The 16,922-nt window shown below is 37.6% G+C and overlaps 1 protein-coding gene and 1 non-coding gene across 2 annotated transcripts; one reads left to right on the top strand and one right to left on the bottom strand.

The window, feature by feature from the left end:
• The first annotated feature begins 525 nt into the window (after positions 1-525).
• LOC105050449 (26S proteasome non-ATPase regulatory subunit 1 homolog A) lies at positions 526-15,502 on the top strand. The gene is made up of 14 exons (XM_010930471.4): positions 526-800; positions 1,215-1,278; positions 1,397-1,502; positions 1,594-1,705; positions 1,786-1,954; positions 10,242-10,379; positions 10,457-10,815; positions 10,917-11,052; positions 11,179-11,427; positions 11,535-11,755; positions 12,097-12,355; positions 13,355-13,587; positions 13,683-14,199; positions 14,851-15,502. The coding sequence occupies exons 1-14, from the start codon at positions 661-663 to the stop codon at positions 15,172-15,174; spliced, it is 3,027 nt and encodes a 1,008-aa protein (XP_010928773.1). The 5' UTR covers positions 526-660; the 3' UTR covers positions 15,175-15,502.
• Positions 15,503-16,270: 768 nt separating this feature from the next.
• On the bottom strand, positions 16,271-16,343 carry TRNAE-CUC (transfer RNA glutamic acid (anticodon CUC)). The gene has a single exon. It is a non-coding gene; the product is annotated as a tRNA-Glu (tRNA).
• Between the last annotated feature and the right edge of the window lie 579 nt (positions 16,344-16,922).

Raw genomic sequence — 16,922 nt, forward strand, 5'->3', positions numbered from 1 at the left:
TCCACCATAAATGCAATTTGTTTAAATTTTGGGTCAAAGTGCAGCCAAACCATAGTTTCTACTAAAGAAAAGCGTATTCATGAAGGTATCCCTGTCAGTTTTCATCCAAGGCAAGTAACATACCTTATCTACTAAAAAAAATCCGTGATAGCACTTTGATTATGAGAGAGAGCTATCCTACGGTTTTTAGCATCTGATTTTTTTGCAACCTATATCTTATTTATATTTATATCTTAAATTTCATCAAAATATGATATTTTTTGAAAGCGGATTTTCTGCACCTACCCACTCTTGTAGGTGAAATTTAAATTCCCAAATCCACATTTGGCCATGATTATTTGATATAAATTCTCGCTACATTAATCCGACAATTAGTTTAATCGGGTAAATCAGCATTTGGACCGGACAAAGAAAACCAGACCCAACCCTCTCCGGTTCATTGACCGGTCCGGCCTGGACAAAAGACGCGAGGAAGCGCCCCATCAGCGTTAAGATCACCGCCTGCACCTTTCTTGCGAAAGTTGCTGCGTCCCCAAGTAAGGTAAACTCCTCCCTCTGGTCTCGTCTCTGTCGCTCCCTTCCCTCTTTCGGCGCGATCCAAGAAGAACAGAAGAGAGGGGCGGCGTCGTTGGCGGCCGGAGACGACGTGAGAAGGAGGAGATGGCGGTAGTGAGCTCCGCGAGTGGCCTCCTGGCGATGCTTCACGAGCCGCACCCAGCGCTCAAGCTTCACGCCCTCGACAAGCTGAACTCCCTCGTCCCCCTCTTCTGGCCCGAGATCTCCACCAGCGTCCCCACCATGTGAGCGCCAGCCGTAACCTAAACCCTAAATCCTTGCGCTTTCCTCTATTTCCTTCCGCTTTCTTACTAGCTGCTGTGTTTTTTCCCTTTTTCTAAATGCTTAGGGTTCTTGATTGGTTGCTTGGGATTCATCGTTAGGGTTTCTTTGTGGTCGGGTAATTTGTATGCTGAATTAAGTATATTGGTATTAGATTTTTGAGTAAACTCTTCAGAGGTTTATGGATTGGGGGGCGCATATAATCTCGCGACCTATCGCAAGATTTGATCTTTTTTATATGTAGATTTGGTTTTTGATTTTGTCGATATCGCTGGAAGAAATTCAAACTTTCGACATCTTCTTTCAAGAAATTAAATTTCCCAGCGTCTTGGCGAAGTATAAATAGAATTTACTGGTTTTTTTCCTGTGTTATGCAGTGAAAGTTTATATGAAGATGAGGAGTTTGATCAGAGGCAACTTGCTGCATTGGTCGTTTCTAAGGTTGTATATTTTTTCCCCTTTGGCTACCTCTCTGTGTTGAGTTCATAATATGTAATATTTAGATCACAGCTGTGAGCTGTCATTCCTGACGTGGAATGTAATTGTTGCTGTTGCACAGGTCTTTTACTACCTTGGAGAGCTCAATGACTCATTATCATATGCCCTCGGTGCTGGACCCTTGTTTGATGTCTCTGAGGATTCTGATTATGCTCATACTCTTCTCGGTTTGAATTTCTTTTCATTTTGTTGATAATTATTTGGTCTCTCTTCTGAGTGGCTTTGGTTCTGATCCATTTTTCTACCTTCTTGGTTCAGCTAAGGCACTCGATGAATATGCTAGTCTTAGGTCTAAGGCTACAAAGCCAAGTGAAGAGGAAGAAAAGGTGGATCCGCGTCTGGAGGCTATAGTGGAAAGAATGTTGGACAAGTATATCAGTAAATTAATCCTTTCTAGGACCACTTTAACTTTTATATCATGGCAAATATTCTGATGTTTTCTTAATTTAGGTGTATTTTGGATGGAAAATATCAACAAGCCATGGGAATGGCTGTTGAATGTAGAAGGCTGGACAAGCTGGAGGAAGCAATCAGTCGCAGTGATAATGTGCAAGGGGCGCTTTCATATTGCATCAATCTTTCCCATTCTTTTGTAAGCCATAGAGAATATCGCTGTGAGGTAAGGACATCTTTGCGATAGAAGTTCCTCATTTGATTTAATAATTAGATTAGGGTTTTTTAGCAAGAAAGAATCAGAAAGAAAGGAATGTTATTTTTCAGTTTCATATCTAACCATGTCTGTTATAGTTTATTCACTTGTCATTCTCTTACCACATAGTCTTCAGAGTTGAAAAAGGCATTTGTAGCCCAAGCAAAAAATTAAACAGGTAGTATATATGAACATGATAAGTGCAATAACTATGAAATGGAGGTATGGTTTTTAACAGATGCTTTATTGGAATACAATGTACCTACGTCTATCTCCTTTGTGAAAATGGTGGTAATATCACTGAATAAATAACTGCCATCTGACCATTTGCACTTTAAACCTCTTAGGACTTGTTTGGTTCGTGGGAAGAACTTTTCTTCCTATGAGGCAACTTCTCAAGAAGAAACTTTCTAAGAAGTTACTTCCTGCGAAGATGATTTTAACGTATTTGCGTAATCATGGAAAGGTGACTTATTACGGAGTGACTTATATTTGGTTGAACATCCATTTTTCTTAAAAACTATATAAAATATCTATTATATCCTTAATAGATACAAGGTCATACCTTTTTGCTTCCCAACTGTATAAATAATAATATTATATTGATATTAATATAATATTAATATTTTAATATAATAAATTTATTAATATAATATTATATTAATATATTAATATAAATAATATATCAATATCACTATTCAGTATTTCATCCTATCTATCTTTTGCTATTTTGCAAAATTTCAGCCGTGGATCTTAAAAGGATATTTTTGAAAAAAAAAAGAGAAATCACTTTCCATCCTGTGGGAAGTCTTAAAGCGCACCTCTCCCATGGGTTTTCATTTTCCATAAAACATGAAAAGTGTCTTTCCATAGAAAGAGATTTGTCTATTCTCTCTCCTCTTAAAACTCCAACCAAACAAGAGGACTCCTCTCCACTTTTTAGAATTTGCCTCTTTCCCCCTCCACTTCTTGTGAACCAAACGAGTCATTAGTTGTTTTAACAACCTTGTTTGCTAGTATATGAAAATGACAAAACCTTGGTTGCCACCCTGCTTTTAAAGTGACAGGTCCAAGGTTCAAACTTGAGTGGTGGCAAATAACCACCATGGTCTCAAAAAGAAGAAGAAGAAGAAGAAGAAGAAGAAGAAGAAGAAAATGATAGAAACTAATATGCATTGTCTAGAAAGGGAGATATGCTTAACTCTGACATATAAATATAACTTGCAAGAGCTTGCTTTCTTTTAATTCTGATGGGTGTCTACTAGATAACATCTGGAAGGGATCTAATTTGTGGAATTAAATTTTGAAATAGACATCGTCATGAGTGCAATGAAAATTCAAGTATGTAATGTATATAGGTTGTGAGACTTGATATATGATACAAGGATTTTTTGAACTTTAATAGATGTCGACGAGTTCACCTTTAAAAGACATGCTAGGATTAGTATTTTATTCTTGATTTTTTTTTCATAACCTGATTACGTGCATTTAAGTACGATCACTTCTTTATTATATGTACTTTTGAAAATGTGCTATGTAGATGATCAATAGTAGCAGAGAATATTGAAGTAAGGCATCATCATTGAAGGAAATGAATATGCATAATCCATAAGAATTTTGCTGGTACGTGATTTGGGAGTCTGCATGTAGTATTTGCATCTTGTTAGACATATAAATTATTCTTAAAAGAAGGGTGCCACCACCATATAAAATCTTCACAAAAGATGTTGAGAATGATTTAGTTATTTAATTTTTTTTTAAAAAAAATCTCTTGATGATTAACTTAAGATTAGCTCGTTCCTGACCTTCAAAATTGCGGGGGTGAATATGTGCTAAATTTCTTAAGACATTATACTTTTGAGCTGGAAACACATTTAAAATGCTCTCAAAAAATGCTAGTGGTCTCGGCTTGGTGTTTGATGTTAGAATGAGTACTCTTTCAAATAAAGGTTTGGTGGCTATGTATGTATGTACATAGGTTTGTTTCTATGTACTTTTCTTCTTTATATTTATAAAAAATACTGTCATTGCATACAAGAACATGACTACAAAGCATAAACCATATGAAGCTACCATCTTTTTTTTTTTAATTAAACCTTCATATTTCTCAACTTCTCTAGTCAGTGTATTTAGAAAGAACAGCATCACTGATTAATGAAGAATGCAAAGAGTTTGACCTAAAAATCTGCTGAGGCTTTGTTTGGCATAGTTATTACGACATCATAGCAGAGTTGTCTTTGAAGTCCTTCTATGAGCGTTGTATCCCCTTCAGATGGTGTGCATAAGTGTGTTGCATCATACTAATTTCTAGTTTATTTTTAGTTTTCTAGTACTAGTGTGATGATTGAAGATGCTAAGGTCCTTAGCTTGTCATCGTCTTATGCCCTCCACTGGTTAGTGTACTTATAATTTTTTGTGAATTACTTAGATGGCATGCATAAGTTATATGATTAGTGTAAGACCAAGTACATACATGTCATGGTCTTACACATAGATGAAGTCTAGCAATGGTAAATTTGCTTGATGGTTTCATGATCAAATCGGAGCAAATAGGATGATTGACCTACTTGCTAGTCCAAAGTCTAAGGGTTTCCTAGTGATGGTTCCATCAAAGGGTTTTATTGCTAATAGTGATAGTAGATGTTGTAATGGTTGGAGTTTGTAGTTCATCAAGCATGCATTTGCCATTAATGATGTACAAGAATGTTGAAGATGTGAAGTGCTTAAACCATAACATATGGAACTACAATACTTGGAAAAGTAAATAAAAAATTGTATTCCTCATATTTCTGGCGTGTACATCATGGTCAAATGAAAGAAGTGGGGCCTAATGTTCTCCAAGAAATTTTCTGAGCTGGCTAGTGACATGCAAGCTAGAGTTTAGGAATTATGCGAATGGAAGAATTTCTAGTTGAAATTCTCAATGATTTATTGTCATACAAAAGACATCTTGGATTGAATCCACATGTGTGGCCTTGCGATAGTCGTCTCCAAGGGAGCAGTTTTCATCTGTGCTAACAAGTTGGGGATCCTGTATTTTCAAAAGAATGGGGATGCATTGGCGAAGTTAGAGAAATTGGAGTTAAGGTTACAAGCAGACAGGAAAGCATACAGTGATGAATGCTAATAATGTTACTTTCACTTCCAACTGTAGTTCACTATGTTGGACGTCATATTAGGGGAATCAAGCATTTTTGGAAGTGTGATGTCTGAGCACAAATGTTGCTTTAAGCGGACTCGTGTTTAAAGCTCTTGACTTTTAGTTTGTTTTGTTGATATGTATTCTTCTATCACTGTTATCCCACATTTTGCTTCTCATCTCCTACTACTTTGCCAAATATTGCAATAGAATGAACAGCTTAGCATTCTTTTGCAAGCTCTATCATATATCTCTTTGGCTTCCCCTTCTTTTGATACTGGGAGCCAAAATACTACTAATACAATCTGTTTTTGAACTAAGTTGCTCATTTAATAAAATCTTCTTGAGTTCATTTTCAGTTGTAATTCAGTTTCCTTTCTTTTGCTTATGTGATGATTTATAAACAAATTCCTTGGGCGATGACTTGCATACTTGGTTGTGTGTGCCAATCTGGTGGATAAGTGACCAAAGAGATTGGGAGTTTGATGCTTAATATAATATGTTGATATCCGAACAATGGGCAATTGAAAGAGATAAAGTTACTTAAAAGGAAGGAATGCTTTTGGTGTTGTAAATTGGTTTAAAAGTTTAAGTAGTCTTAGTATGGTCACTTTGTTCCACCATCTCAGGTTAGAAAGGAGGAATATTTTATAAAAATGAACATTAAGGAAAACTAAAGAGTTTATGTGAACATTTCTGAAATATGATTTTGATGATGTGAAGAAACATATATGGATTGTTGTTGTTTAATTGTGAGAAGGAAAGGAAGGATAGTAATTGGAATTAGTGATAGAAGTGGTGGATTAGGAGTTTGTTTGTTTCACATCTTCTCCACTTTTTAGTAAGATGTTAGATGGAAAATGGTTAACGAAGATCTTATAGAATCAAGTGTTGATTATAGAGACTGTACTTTTACTTAATATCTATTAGTTAATAGTTAGCACTATCTCAAAAGAAAGATTTTGTCTATTTGGTATGGCTAGTATTTGTGGTGCTGGTAGAAGGAAAGCATAAGTCCACCAGCGTTTTCTTTGTGGTTGTGACATGAACTTATTTACATGCTTTACCATGTTCAATAATATTTTAAAAACAAAAACATAGATTCATGCGGGAAGTGGGGAATCTGATGTGAATCGCATTGTATTTTCTCTATATCAGTCAAAAGTGCTGTTGCTCATTGCAAATTTTTGTGGTAGAGGCTGCTGGATTTTTTTTTTTCTTTTTCTCTATAAAACATTATCTGGGACAAGTGACAAAACTCTATTCAACCTCCTACCAGTCAGTTACAGGTAGGGCCGCATGAATCAGGTTAACCTGTAAGCAGATTCAATCTCGACGTAATTAGACCCAGCCCAACCTGTTGTTGAAGACCCATAGAGTTGGATTGGTTTCAAATTTTAGACCTGTTTCAAATACCTGGTTGGGTTTGGCTTTGTAAATTTGAATCCAGCCTGACAGCGCATAAATAACCGAGGTCTATTTTGGGTTTCACCAATATTTACTTGACCTGACTTGATTGCAACCGAACCAAAAACTTGGTTTGTATAAACTCCCTCTACCCACCTGGCATGTTCTCCCCAAAATCACCTTTCTCATTTACTAAACCCTCACTTCCTCCCACCTCTTCAATTACCTCGTCTCAGCCTTTCCTCACTTCCTCTCACCTCGACCTTCCCTGTTAGCACTCTTGCTGTCCAGTGACTTTGTCGTCGTCTTCTCGATCCTTCTCTATCAACTAGCTTACCCCTCTACTTACCCAGCATTCCTGCCTCCCATCGCCTTGAGCTGGCACCTCAGCCATCTAGTGACCTCGGCCCTCCTCTCTCCTTGGCTTCCTCTACAAACTTGACCCTTTTGTAGCGGGTCTATCTCTACTACTTTCTTAGGAGACATCAAAATGTTCTAAATTTTCCTAGTTTCTTCCATTTGGTCATGCTTTAAGGTAAGATGACTTTCATATTTTCTTTATTCTTCTTTACAGTCACCCATGAAATAAATTCTGTAATGTTATTTATCCTGAATATAAAAAATACTTGAAGCATTTTTTTTCTTGTATTATAATATTGTTTTTGTTTTGTTGTGTTTGGATCTTGTATGCCTCTTCCATATTTTTATTAATGTAATGCTTGTGATTCATAAATAGTACATTTTTTTTTCTACTGTTATAGTGATATCTTAGGATAAACACAAGACAACTAGTAATCTTTTTAACTGCAGTTTGTAAAAGATTTATGCCTATGGTTGTAAATAAAATGTTTATGCCTCAGTTTTGAAATTAACAATATGTGATCTTATTATCTATTAGCTAGGCATTACTCATTTTTGGAATGATGGTTGTAAACAAATTTCAGCTGCAACTTCAATCTCTTATATTTTATTTAAGTCGGAATTTTTATTTTATGGAAGGCTTGCTTGATGCTTGACTTGAATTGCCCATCCAGCTTGATCCTAATTCCACCCTGAACATTTTGAGATGGGTCCAGGTCAAGCTCGTCCCCAACTCAATCCAAATGACCCGATCGGTCTAAATTATTTTCATGGACCTGGCCTGATCAGCCAATGGGTTAGGTCCGGGTCCAAAATCAAGAATGAAATATAAACCGGGTAGGGCTGGGGTCAAGCCTGATCCGACCCATCAGCAGCCTTATTTACAGTGATCCAATACAAGCCAAGGTGCATGACATGCGGTTATGGAGTATGATGATGCATGCATAAGAGTGAATTGAGCACAAGTCAGGAGTTTATGGTAATGCCTGTGTGCATGGTATTGTGAATGCCATGAAGGGAAAAGCACTATCAATCAATGATTTAAGTACCAATCTATATGGCCTGTACTATTTGGTGTATACTGAGCCTTACTGCTTTTTATTAAGTGTATGGACAAAGTATACCAGCTTTGTGGGCCAGTACCTTGTAGAGCTATGGGGGTGTACCATGATGTTGCCTTACTAGCTACTTATCAGTAGTGGCCTGTACCTCAGTACTTGGCCGTGCTCCCGAGATATTTTTTTCAACATTGCGATGAATGCAATGGAGCAATTTATCTGGTTGTATTTTAGCAACATTTGGTTGCCCGTCTAGACCATTATGGGAGGTGACTGAATACATTTTTTCAGTGTCGTGAATGTAGATGTCTATTCTGCATTATTGTTGTTCCATCGAACTTTTATAATCTGTACTAGGATGAGTAACTTCTCTAGTAGTTTCCGCACTAACCGTAGATAATGGCGAATAGATTTGGAAATCATGTAAGAATTCAAATTTTTGATGGATTGAATAGAGCAGATTTGTTACCTTTGCAACTTGGTACATGCATTTGCTAGGTTATTGCATTTTTAAGCTGTTATGAGCAATATTTGTGTTACCCTCAATAGGATTGTCTTGCTCTTGCAAATGTTGGTACTTGGTAGTTAAATGACGTAATTTCGCTTGATGATGATGTAACTTGGAGATCTCATAACAAGGAGAAAATGGATTTGCTATTAGCAAAGGATAATGGATTTGGAAATCTCATAAAATTAATCTGAGATGCTTTAGTCTTTAGGCACTTCCTTTTCTTCTTTGATCCACTCCTTTTAATGCATTCTTGGCTTTTTATGTTGTGTCTTCAATGCATGATGTTTATTAAAGCTTTTTATGATGTGCATTAATTGCAGTGAAGTCCTTGTTTTGTGGGGGCAAAGTGATTGTCTATGTGAATTTCGACTATCCTTTAACTTGCCTAATTTGATGGACATCTGATTCTACTTCATCATATGTGCATATAACACAAGTGATGCCATCTTTGATACTGTCATAACTGGTTCAATAAAAGCATGCTTATTTTCATTTCACTGGGGCACAAAGACTACTGATCTGAAAATAGATAGGGCGAAATACATTGATTAGTGTGATTACCCATGCATCCCTTCTTTGAATACATAATTGCAATGCTTGGGTGCACAACCCCAACCCCCAGCACAGCTCCACCTTTAACAAACTTCTTAGACCACCCCTGAGAGGTGACCTGTGCCTCCTCTAGGAGCAGGCTGCATTTCCCCAGCCTTGGCTGGGTTACATGCATGACACATGTCCAGCTCAAGCGAGCATAAATGAAATGGGCAGAATCAAAGAAAGCTCTTATTGAGTATCAAAAGGTGGATTTATCATAAAGCACATTTTACATGTGAGATGGAACGTTGCAGCATATAGGCAGCTGGCAGAGCAGGCTATGAAAGTTTGGAACAAAGCTCTCCTTCGGTTATTCATATTCTGATGTTTTTTGCTGGTGTTTGTTCTCCACATGTTTATGGTTGTTGCTGGCATAACATTCTTGCATGCTCCAAGAGTAGAGGGACATTGACTGGGTTCTGGGCCTCTTGTTAGTATTAATGAACTTTGCAAGGTCCAGAATGTTTGGCTTGGTTGTTTTTCTTTGGACGTAAATGAAATTGAAAACTTTGGCAAGATATTGATTAGGGCAACTTGCTCTTAAAAATTGTCACCAGCTGAAGTCTGAAAATAAGTTGCTTCATATGTGCATTTGTTTGATTAATGTGTGTTGATTCTTGTTTTACATACTCTTTGAATGTCTATGATGGAGTGTTTGAGAGGGGAAAACCATACGAGAGCTATGTTACTTATGGTTATTTAATTGCCGAACATATTCTTGCGGGACATTTTTCAGTGCACATAATTATCTTGCAAGGATCATCTATATCAGAACAAAGAATTTTAGTTTTATTTCAAAGAAATTCTGAGTCCTACATATAGAACACCTATGTTTATTTTCATAGCTCTAGCCTATCATGTTTCTAAATGATACATGAGAAACATGAATTGCAGAATACAATTATGGAACATCACAGAAGTAGTTGAGACATATATGGCTTAGTTAGGCTCATATAGACTAACAATTGTTGGGTAATTAGGGCCTATAAAACATGTTTCTTTTATGAGTTATCTATATTGCCACATAATCAACCATAGAGCCTATTTTCTAGAAACTTTCAATTCATTGACATTCAAAGTGGTCGGTTCTCAGAGTATCAAGCGTTAAGTGACATAGCTTGGGGGTCCTTCCAGTTTTGCGGCAATGGAAATAATAAATCCTTATTCTTCTCTTTTTTATGATTGCAGGTTCTCCATCTTCTAGTTAAGATATATCAAAGATTGCCATCTCCTGATTACTTAAGCATCTGCCAATGTCTTATGTTTCTAAATGAACATGAAGCTGTTGCAAGCATTCTGGAAAAACTTCTGCAATCTGGCAGCAAGGTACTTGTTCTATTTTCCAAGTGTTTTGCATGCTTGATTACCAAAACTAACAGTGTGTTGTCATACATAAATTTCAGGATGATTTTCTCCTGGCATTTCAGATTGCCTTCGATCTGGTGGAAAATGAACATCAAGCCTTCCTGCTAAATGTGAGAAATCGTCTTGCAGACTCAAAATCTCAAGCTTTAAATCATGTAAACCCTGACCATGGGTCTACTCTGCCAAGTTCCCATAATGGAAATGCAGGCATAGACAATTCGACGACTGCAACAGATGATGTTCACATGGCAGAAGGTTCTCATGCTCCTAATGGTAGTGTACATAGCGTGGATGTAGTGGAAGTTGCATATGCTGAGAACATTGCGAAAATAAAAGGAATTTTGTCAGGAGAGATGTCAATACAGCTGACATTACAATTCTTATACAGCCACAACCGGTGAGGCAAAAGATTTGTCCATAGTCTTGATATCTACCTTTCCTTTCAGAGGCTTAACTTAGTGAACTACTGAAAATAAATGCCATATTTTTTGTTTATAGGTCGGATCTTTTGATACTGAAGACAATAAAACAGTCTGTGGAAATGAGGAACAGCGTATGCCATAGTGCAACTATATGTGCTAATGCAATAATGCATGCAGGAACAACTGTGGACACATTTCTTAGAGAAAACCTGGTATTCATTAAGTATATCAATCTATAGTTACATAGTACCTATTCTTGTTCTTGCCATCTTGGTTCTTCTAATAATCACTGTTGGTGTCTGCCTTTAACATCAGCTGTTCATGTCATCATTTGCCAGGAATGGTTAAGTAGAGCAACAAACTGGGCTAAATTTAGTGCTACTGCTGGGTTGGGGGTGATCCACAGGGGTCACCTTCAGCAAGGCAGGTCTCTGATGGCACCATACCTACCTCAGAGTGGTGCTGTGGGAGGTGGTAGTCCATACTCAGAAGGTGGTGCCCTTTATGCTCTAGGCTTGATTCATGCCAATCATGGCGAAGGCATCAAACAATTCCTGCGTGAAAGCCTCCGTGGTACTAATGCTGAGGTGCTCCTTGCCCTTTGCAGATACAATACGTGCTTATGATTTTTTGAAGTTTCGACCTTCAGATTTCTGAATCTTCATGACTTTGCGAACTGATTTGTATTGAGCAGGTTATCCAGCATGGCGCATGCTTGGGTCTGGGATTGGCAGCTCTAGGAACGGCAGATGAGGAGATATATGATGATGTGAAAAATGTCCTTTACCTGGACAGTGCAGTGGCTGGTGAAGCTGCTGGTATCGGCATGGGATTACTCATGGTTGGGACTGCAAGTGAGAAAGCAAGTGAGATGCTTGCTTATGCACATGATACACAACATGAGAAGATCATTAGGTAAGTATAGTTTTAAAACATCAGGCATAAATCCTACCATCTATGATGCACTGAAATTGATTGCCCAAATATTTACTAACTGACGTTTGTCGGAATGGAACAATAAAGATCATGTCATCCTATAATATTTTAATGCTATGGGATGTTGCTGTCAACATTTCGTGACAAAGAAAAAGAATTCTTATTGTTCTTCTTGCATGAGTCTTTAAGATTTACGTTCTTATGAATCTGAAACACATCATTTGTCATAATGAATCTATGGCACAGACTTCAAGAATTGTTTTGATGTTGCTTATGTTCAGTTCTCATGCTTGTGTTCATTTGGTGACAACTTTTTCCAGGGGTTTGTCACTTGGAATTGCATTGACAGTCTATGGAAGGGAAGAAGAAGCTGATACTTTGATTGAACAAATGACTAGAGATCAAGATCCTATACTTCGTTATGGTGGTATGTATGCTTTGGCTTTGGCCTATAGGGGCACATCAAACAACAAGGCGATCCACCAGTTGCTGCATTTCGCTGTATCAGATGTCAGTGATGATGTACGGAGAACAGCTGTTCTAGCCCTTGGATTTGTCTTATATTCTGAACCCGAGCAGGTCAGTTTGCTAATGCTGAATTTTGTAGTTGGGTTGCATTTATGTTGATGGGTATGACATTTTATCTTGACCACCATATTGCTAAAGTAGCAGAAGCACCATAGTCAGTCAGTCAGGCTGGCAATGAATTGGATTGAGTCAGGTCAAGAATCTCTTAACCCATATCCGACCATTTATATCACTTTAAAAAGAATAAAAACCCATATCCAACCCATTTATTTTATATGGGCCTATGTTCATAAGCCCTGTGCTTGATCTGCATATCTGATTGACAGTTCACTTGTCAGCTACATTCTATAGTAAATGAAAACAAAAATGGAGCCAAAAATAGGGGATCAAAGTTTGCAGAAATAAGTGAAAACAAAGTGAAGGATATTACGTGAAGGAAATGTGATGAATCCCAAATGTGCTGTGCGCTCCATTTTTCTCATGTATTTTATCCACTGACTGACTTATCAGTTTTGCAGCCTTACTGATCATCACAACAAACCTTGACTAAGCCACTACCAACTGTACAACAAACACTATTTTAGGGGCTTAAGAGTGGATTTAGATAACCCATGGTGACCCACCAGGTCGGAGGGCTGAACCGTACAGCCAACCCGTTTATATTCAGGTTGGCATTTCTAGGTTAGAAATTTCCACCCCTAGTCTGTGTTGACATTTGAAAATCTGTTAGCAGGAGTAAAGTGCTGATATGCCAAGACAAATAATTTAGGCCACATATTGTTTATTTTCTGTACCTTTATTCTCTTGGTTAATAAATATCCATCGTCGAGTTCAAAGTTCTGAACTTAATTGCTCTATACATTAGGGATAAGAGGTTGGATATTTCATTCTCCCTTATGTTGTTATTTCGTTTGCGTAATTTGTGGTAGTGGTAACTTTGTAATCCATTAAGTGCCCTTTTTAAATAATTAAGAAAAAATGACAATTGTAGGAAGTTATGAAATGGTCCCATGCAGTAATTCTTATTCTTGATTTCTTTTGGCCTTGCAGACCCCAAGAATTGTTTCCCTGCTTTCTGAATCATACAATCCACATGTCCGGTATGGTGCGGCTCTAGCAGTAGGTATTTCCTGTGCAGGTACGGGGCTAAGTGAAGCCATTTCTTTGCTGGAGCCGCTTACATCAGATGTTGTCGACTTTGTTCGTCAGGGGGCCCTCATAGCGATGGCTATGGTTATGATCCAGATTAATGAATCCTGTGATTCTCGTGTCGGGACATTCAGGTATATATTTTTTTTATTTTTTTTTGTTTAGGTCTTGTTATACACATCTTTGATGGTTGGTTCGTTTTGTGCACCTTTGTTGTCGATGCATCTAGGCGACAACTGGAGAAAATAATTCTTGATAAGCATGAAGATACAATGAGCAAGATGGGTGCCATATTAGCTTCTGGAATTCTTGATGCTGGTGGAAGGAATGTTACAATTAAGCTGCTATCCAAAACTAAGCATGATAAAATCACAGCAGTTGTAGGGCTTGCAGTTTTCAGCCAGTACTGGTATTGGTATCCCCTTCTCTATTTCATAAGCCTCTCTTTCTCTCCCACTGCCTTCATTGGACTCAATTATGATCTGAAAGTTCCAAGATTTGAGTTCTTATCAAATGTTAAGCCTTCTCTATTTGAGTATCCACGCCCAACCACACCCCCCACATCAACTTCAGCTGTCAAGTTACCCACTGCTATTTTATCAACAACTGCAAAAGCAAAATCAAAGGCAAAGAAAGATGTCGAACGTAAAGCTAGTTCTGAGAAGTCATCTGGGGATGATGCTTCGATCGCTTCAAGTTCAGGAAAGGGTCCGAAATCTTCTGAGAAGGATGCTGATGGGATGCAGGTAATTTGCAATTTTAATTGCTGCTTCAGCAATCATGCCATAATTCTGCTCATGACAATGGATGCCTTATTTTGTTTGTAATAATAATTTAAGATAATTGCAGTTTTTGCATGTCATGGTGGGAAACCCCTTTTTGAAGCAACCTCTTGATCTAAGTTGCCAACTAATGATATCTTGCAAGGAATATGATAAATTGTGAAAAATATTATACTGATTTATGTTTCATAAAAGTGTTAAAAAGGGCCTGTGCCTAGTTGAAGCTGGATTGAGTCCTAAGGCTGTATTAGAAAACAGCTTGCTCCTGCTAATGTACTTGCTTTGACATATATAGCATGGTTTTAGATTTATTACATGCATTTAGACTGGTAGGGATCTGAGTATGTGGTCATTGATACATCCATGCTTTTGGGCCAGCCTGTTCTTTTTGCGGCATGCATTCACTTGAAATGTGGATACATCATAATTATTTTTTTCCTACCCTTTGTCGTAAGTGCAGCTTAATAGTTTGTAATCTTGATGATGGATCGTTTTATGATAATTACAAGCTTCTTCGAGGTTGTATCATTCTGGCTTTGGAAACCTTGTTCTGTTTATGTTTTGAAAGCTGATGAAATGTGCCAGTTAACAAATATCACCCTACACTTGTCTCAGGTGGACAGCTCTTCTGAAAAGAAGGTGGAGCCTGAGCCATCTTTCGAAATTTTGACAAATCCAGCGAGGGTTGTACCTGCTCAAGAGAAGTACATACGATTTTTGGATGGTAGCAGATATGTGCCTGTGAAGCTGGCACCCTCTGGTTTTGTTCTCTTAAGGGATCTTCAGCCTACTGAAGCTGAGGTTCTTGCTCTCACTGATGCACCGTCGAATGCATCTGGTGCTGGAACCACCACCACTGCTCATCAGGGATCAGGCTCTTCAGCCATGGCTGTAGATGAGGAGCCCCAGCCCCCACAACCTTTTGAATATACCACATGAAGTTTTATGGCGTTGCGGGCAATTACGAATGATGGTTCGTGGTTCATATGTGGGGATTTGAATCTTTTTTTTTGTCCTTCTTACTATTGCTTTTTGTGTTATTCCATAATTTTCTCTCTTCATTTTAAATAGTTTAGTGTTAAATTTGTTGGGAAGGGAAGAATGTACAAGTCAATTGTGAAATAGCTGGGTCTCTGACACTGATTAAAAGCGTTGGGGCTTTGGCAGAAATATGTACTACAAACATATACCCTACCCAACTCTTTGTTGCCATCAAATCTGAACTCCACTGCGGACCAACAAACATGATAAAGTTTGTTCCTTTCTAGCGTTAGCAATCACTTTATGTGGGCAATCGTTCATCTTTTCCAGGTGGTGAATTGATATTCATATTAGCATTTTGTATCGAAGTTTCGCGTGTATTGGGAATATTATGGCTGAGTCATTAGTGGTCAAGCAGGAAGTTTTAGTGTTTGCAAGCGTGCATCATCTGGTCCGCCGATCGTTGCTGAGGATAACCTTTCTGTCCGCAACCGCATGCGGCTTTCTTGCTGTGCCAATGATGTCACATAGCGGTAGCATTTATGTTTGAATGTTTGGATTTCATGTACGTTGAGCTAAATTCTTAGTCAACGCTCAAGTTTCGGCAAGAGACATGTAGACCTCAAATCAGTCTATGCTTGGACCAATTACGGAGACCGGTTTTTGATGCGTTGTTAATTGTTATCCTTTTTTAAAAAAAAAGAAAAGAAAAGCACATTCGAAGGGAGCTAGCATGAGTCCGAATATTTGCTCAAGACCAGAGAATGACAAATGAGGGTGGTTCAACATGTCCTATGATTCAGATGCATTGATGGTTTATTCCGTGGCGGCTTCCCCTCTCTTTGTACGTCTGCCAACTTTAGGATTCTCATAATGATTATGCGGTCGTAGCTTGCCTTAAAAATCCGGAGAATTCTCATCCTCCTTGTGCCACTTGGCTGCTGGGGGTGGTACGTCTGCCGATAAAAGAAATTGTTACACCAAGGGGCCTCACTGCAAACTTCATTTTTGATTAGTTTCGTTGTCACCTTTTCCGTCCCATTGATAAAAAGGATTCCGTTGCCGGGACTCGAACCCGGGTCTCTCGGGTGAGAGCCGAGTATCCTAACCAACTAGACTACAACGGATTTGATGACACCGAGATCACATAATCATATTGTGTCTAAATAATTTACAGATGTACAACGAATTACCCTCCTAAACTTATTCTGCTTGTGCAGTCAAAATAATTTTCTTATTTTATCTTAATTATTTTACTAATGACTTCATAAAAAATAAAATATATCAATAATTAATTCAATTCTAAAATTTATACATATAATGCTAGATGGTTAATATCATCAGAAGAAGCTTTCTGATTTTTAAAAAAAAATTAAAAAAAATGAAAAAAGTGGTAACCAAATATATTTTACTTAGATATATGAAAATAGAGAGGATTTTAATGAAGACAATAAAGTTAGGGTTATTGCTATCTAAACATAGGAGGAAATAAAATATATAAAGGAGGATCAGGGTGGGGGGGTAAAAAAAGTAGATCTAAATCTGATTTTTTATTTATGAGAATTCGGGATTTACCGATTATCCAATTGAAAAAGTATTGAATCATATCTATGGGTAATTGGAACAAATGTGAAAAATGAAACATTAATAAGAAGGGAGAAAAAAAGATAATAAAAGAAAAGAGGGAGAAAAAAAGAAAAAAGATA

The sequence above is a fragment of the Elaeis guineensis genome, chromosome 8 (genome assembly GCF_000442705.2).
Source record: "Elaeis guineensis isolate ETL-2024a chromosome 8, EG11, whole genome shotgun sequence".
Taxonomy (NCBI): domain Eukaryota; kingdom Viridiplantae; phylum Streptophyta; class Magnoliopsida; order Arecales; family Arecaceae; genus Elaeis; species Elaeis guineensis.

What these genes read in the sequence shown, in the direction of transcription:
- LOC105050449 (XM_010930471.4), top strand. Translation starts at nt 661, where the DNA reads ATGGCGGTAGTGAGCTCCGCGAGTGGCCTCCTGGCGATGCTTCACGAG. An exon ending in CTGCATTGGTCGTTTCTAAG is followed by an intron (nt 1,279 to 1,396) that starts GTTGTATATTTT and finishes GCTGTTGCACAG; the next exon opens with GTCTTTTACTACCTTGGAGA. An exon ending in TTCTGCAATCTGGCAGCAAG is followed by an intron (nt 10,380 to 10,456) that starts GTACTTGTTCTA and finishes CATAAATTTCAG; the next exon opens with GATGATTTTCTCCTGGCATT.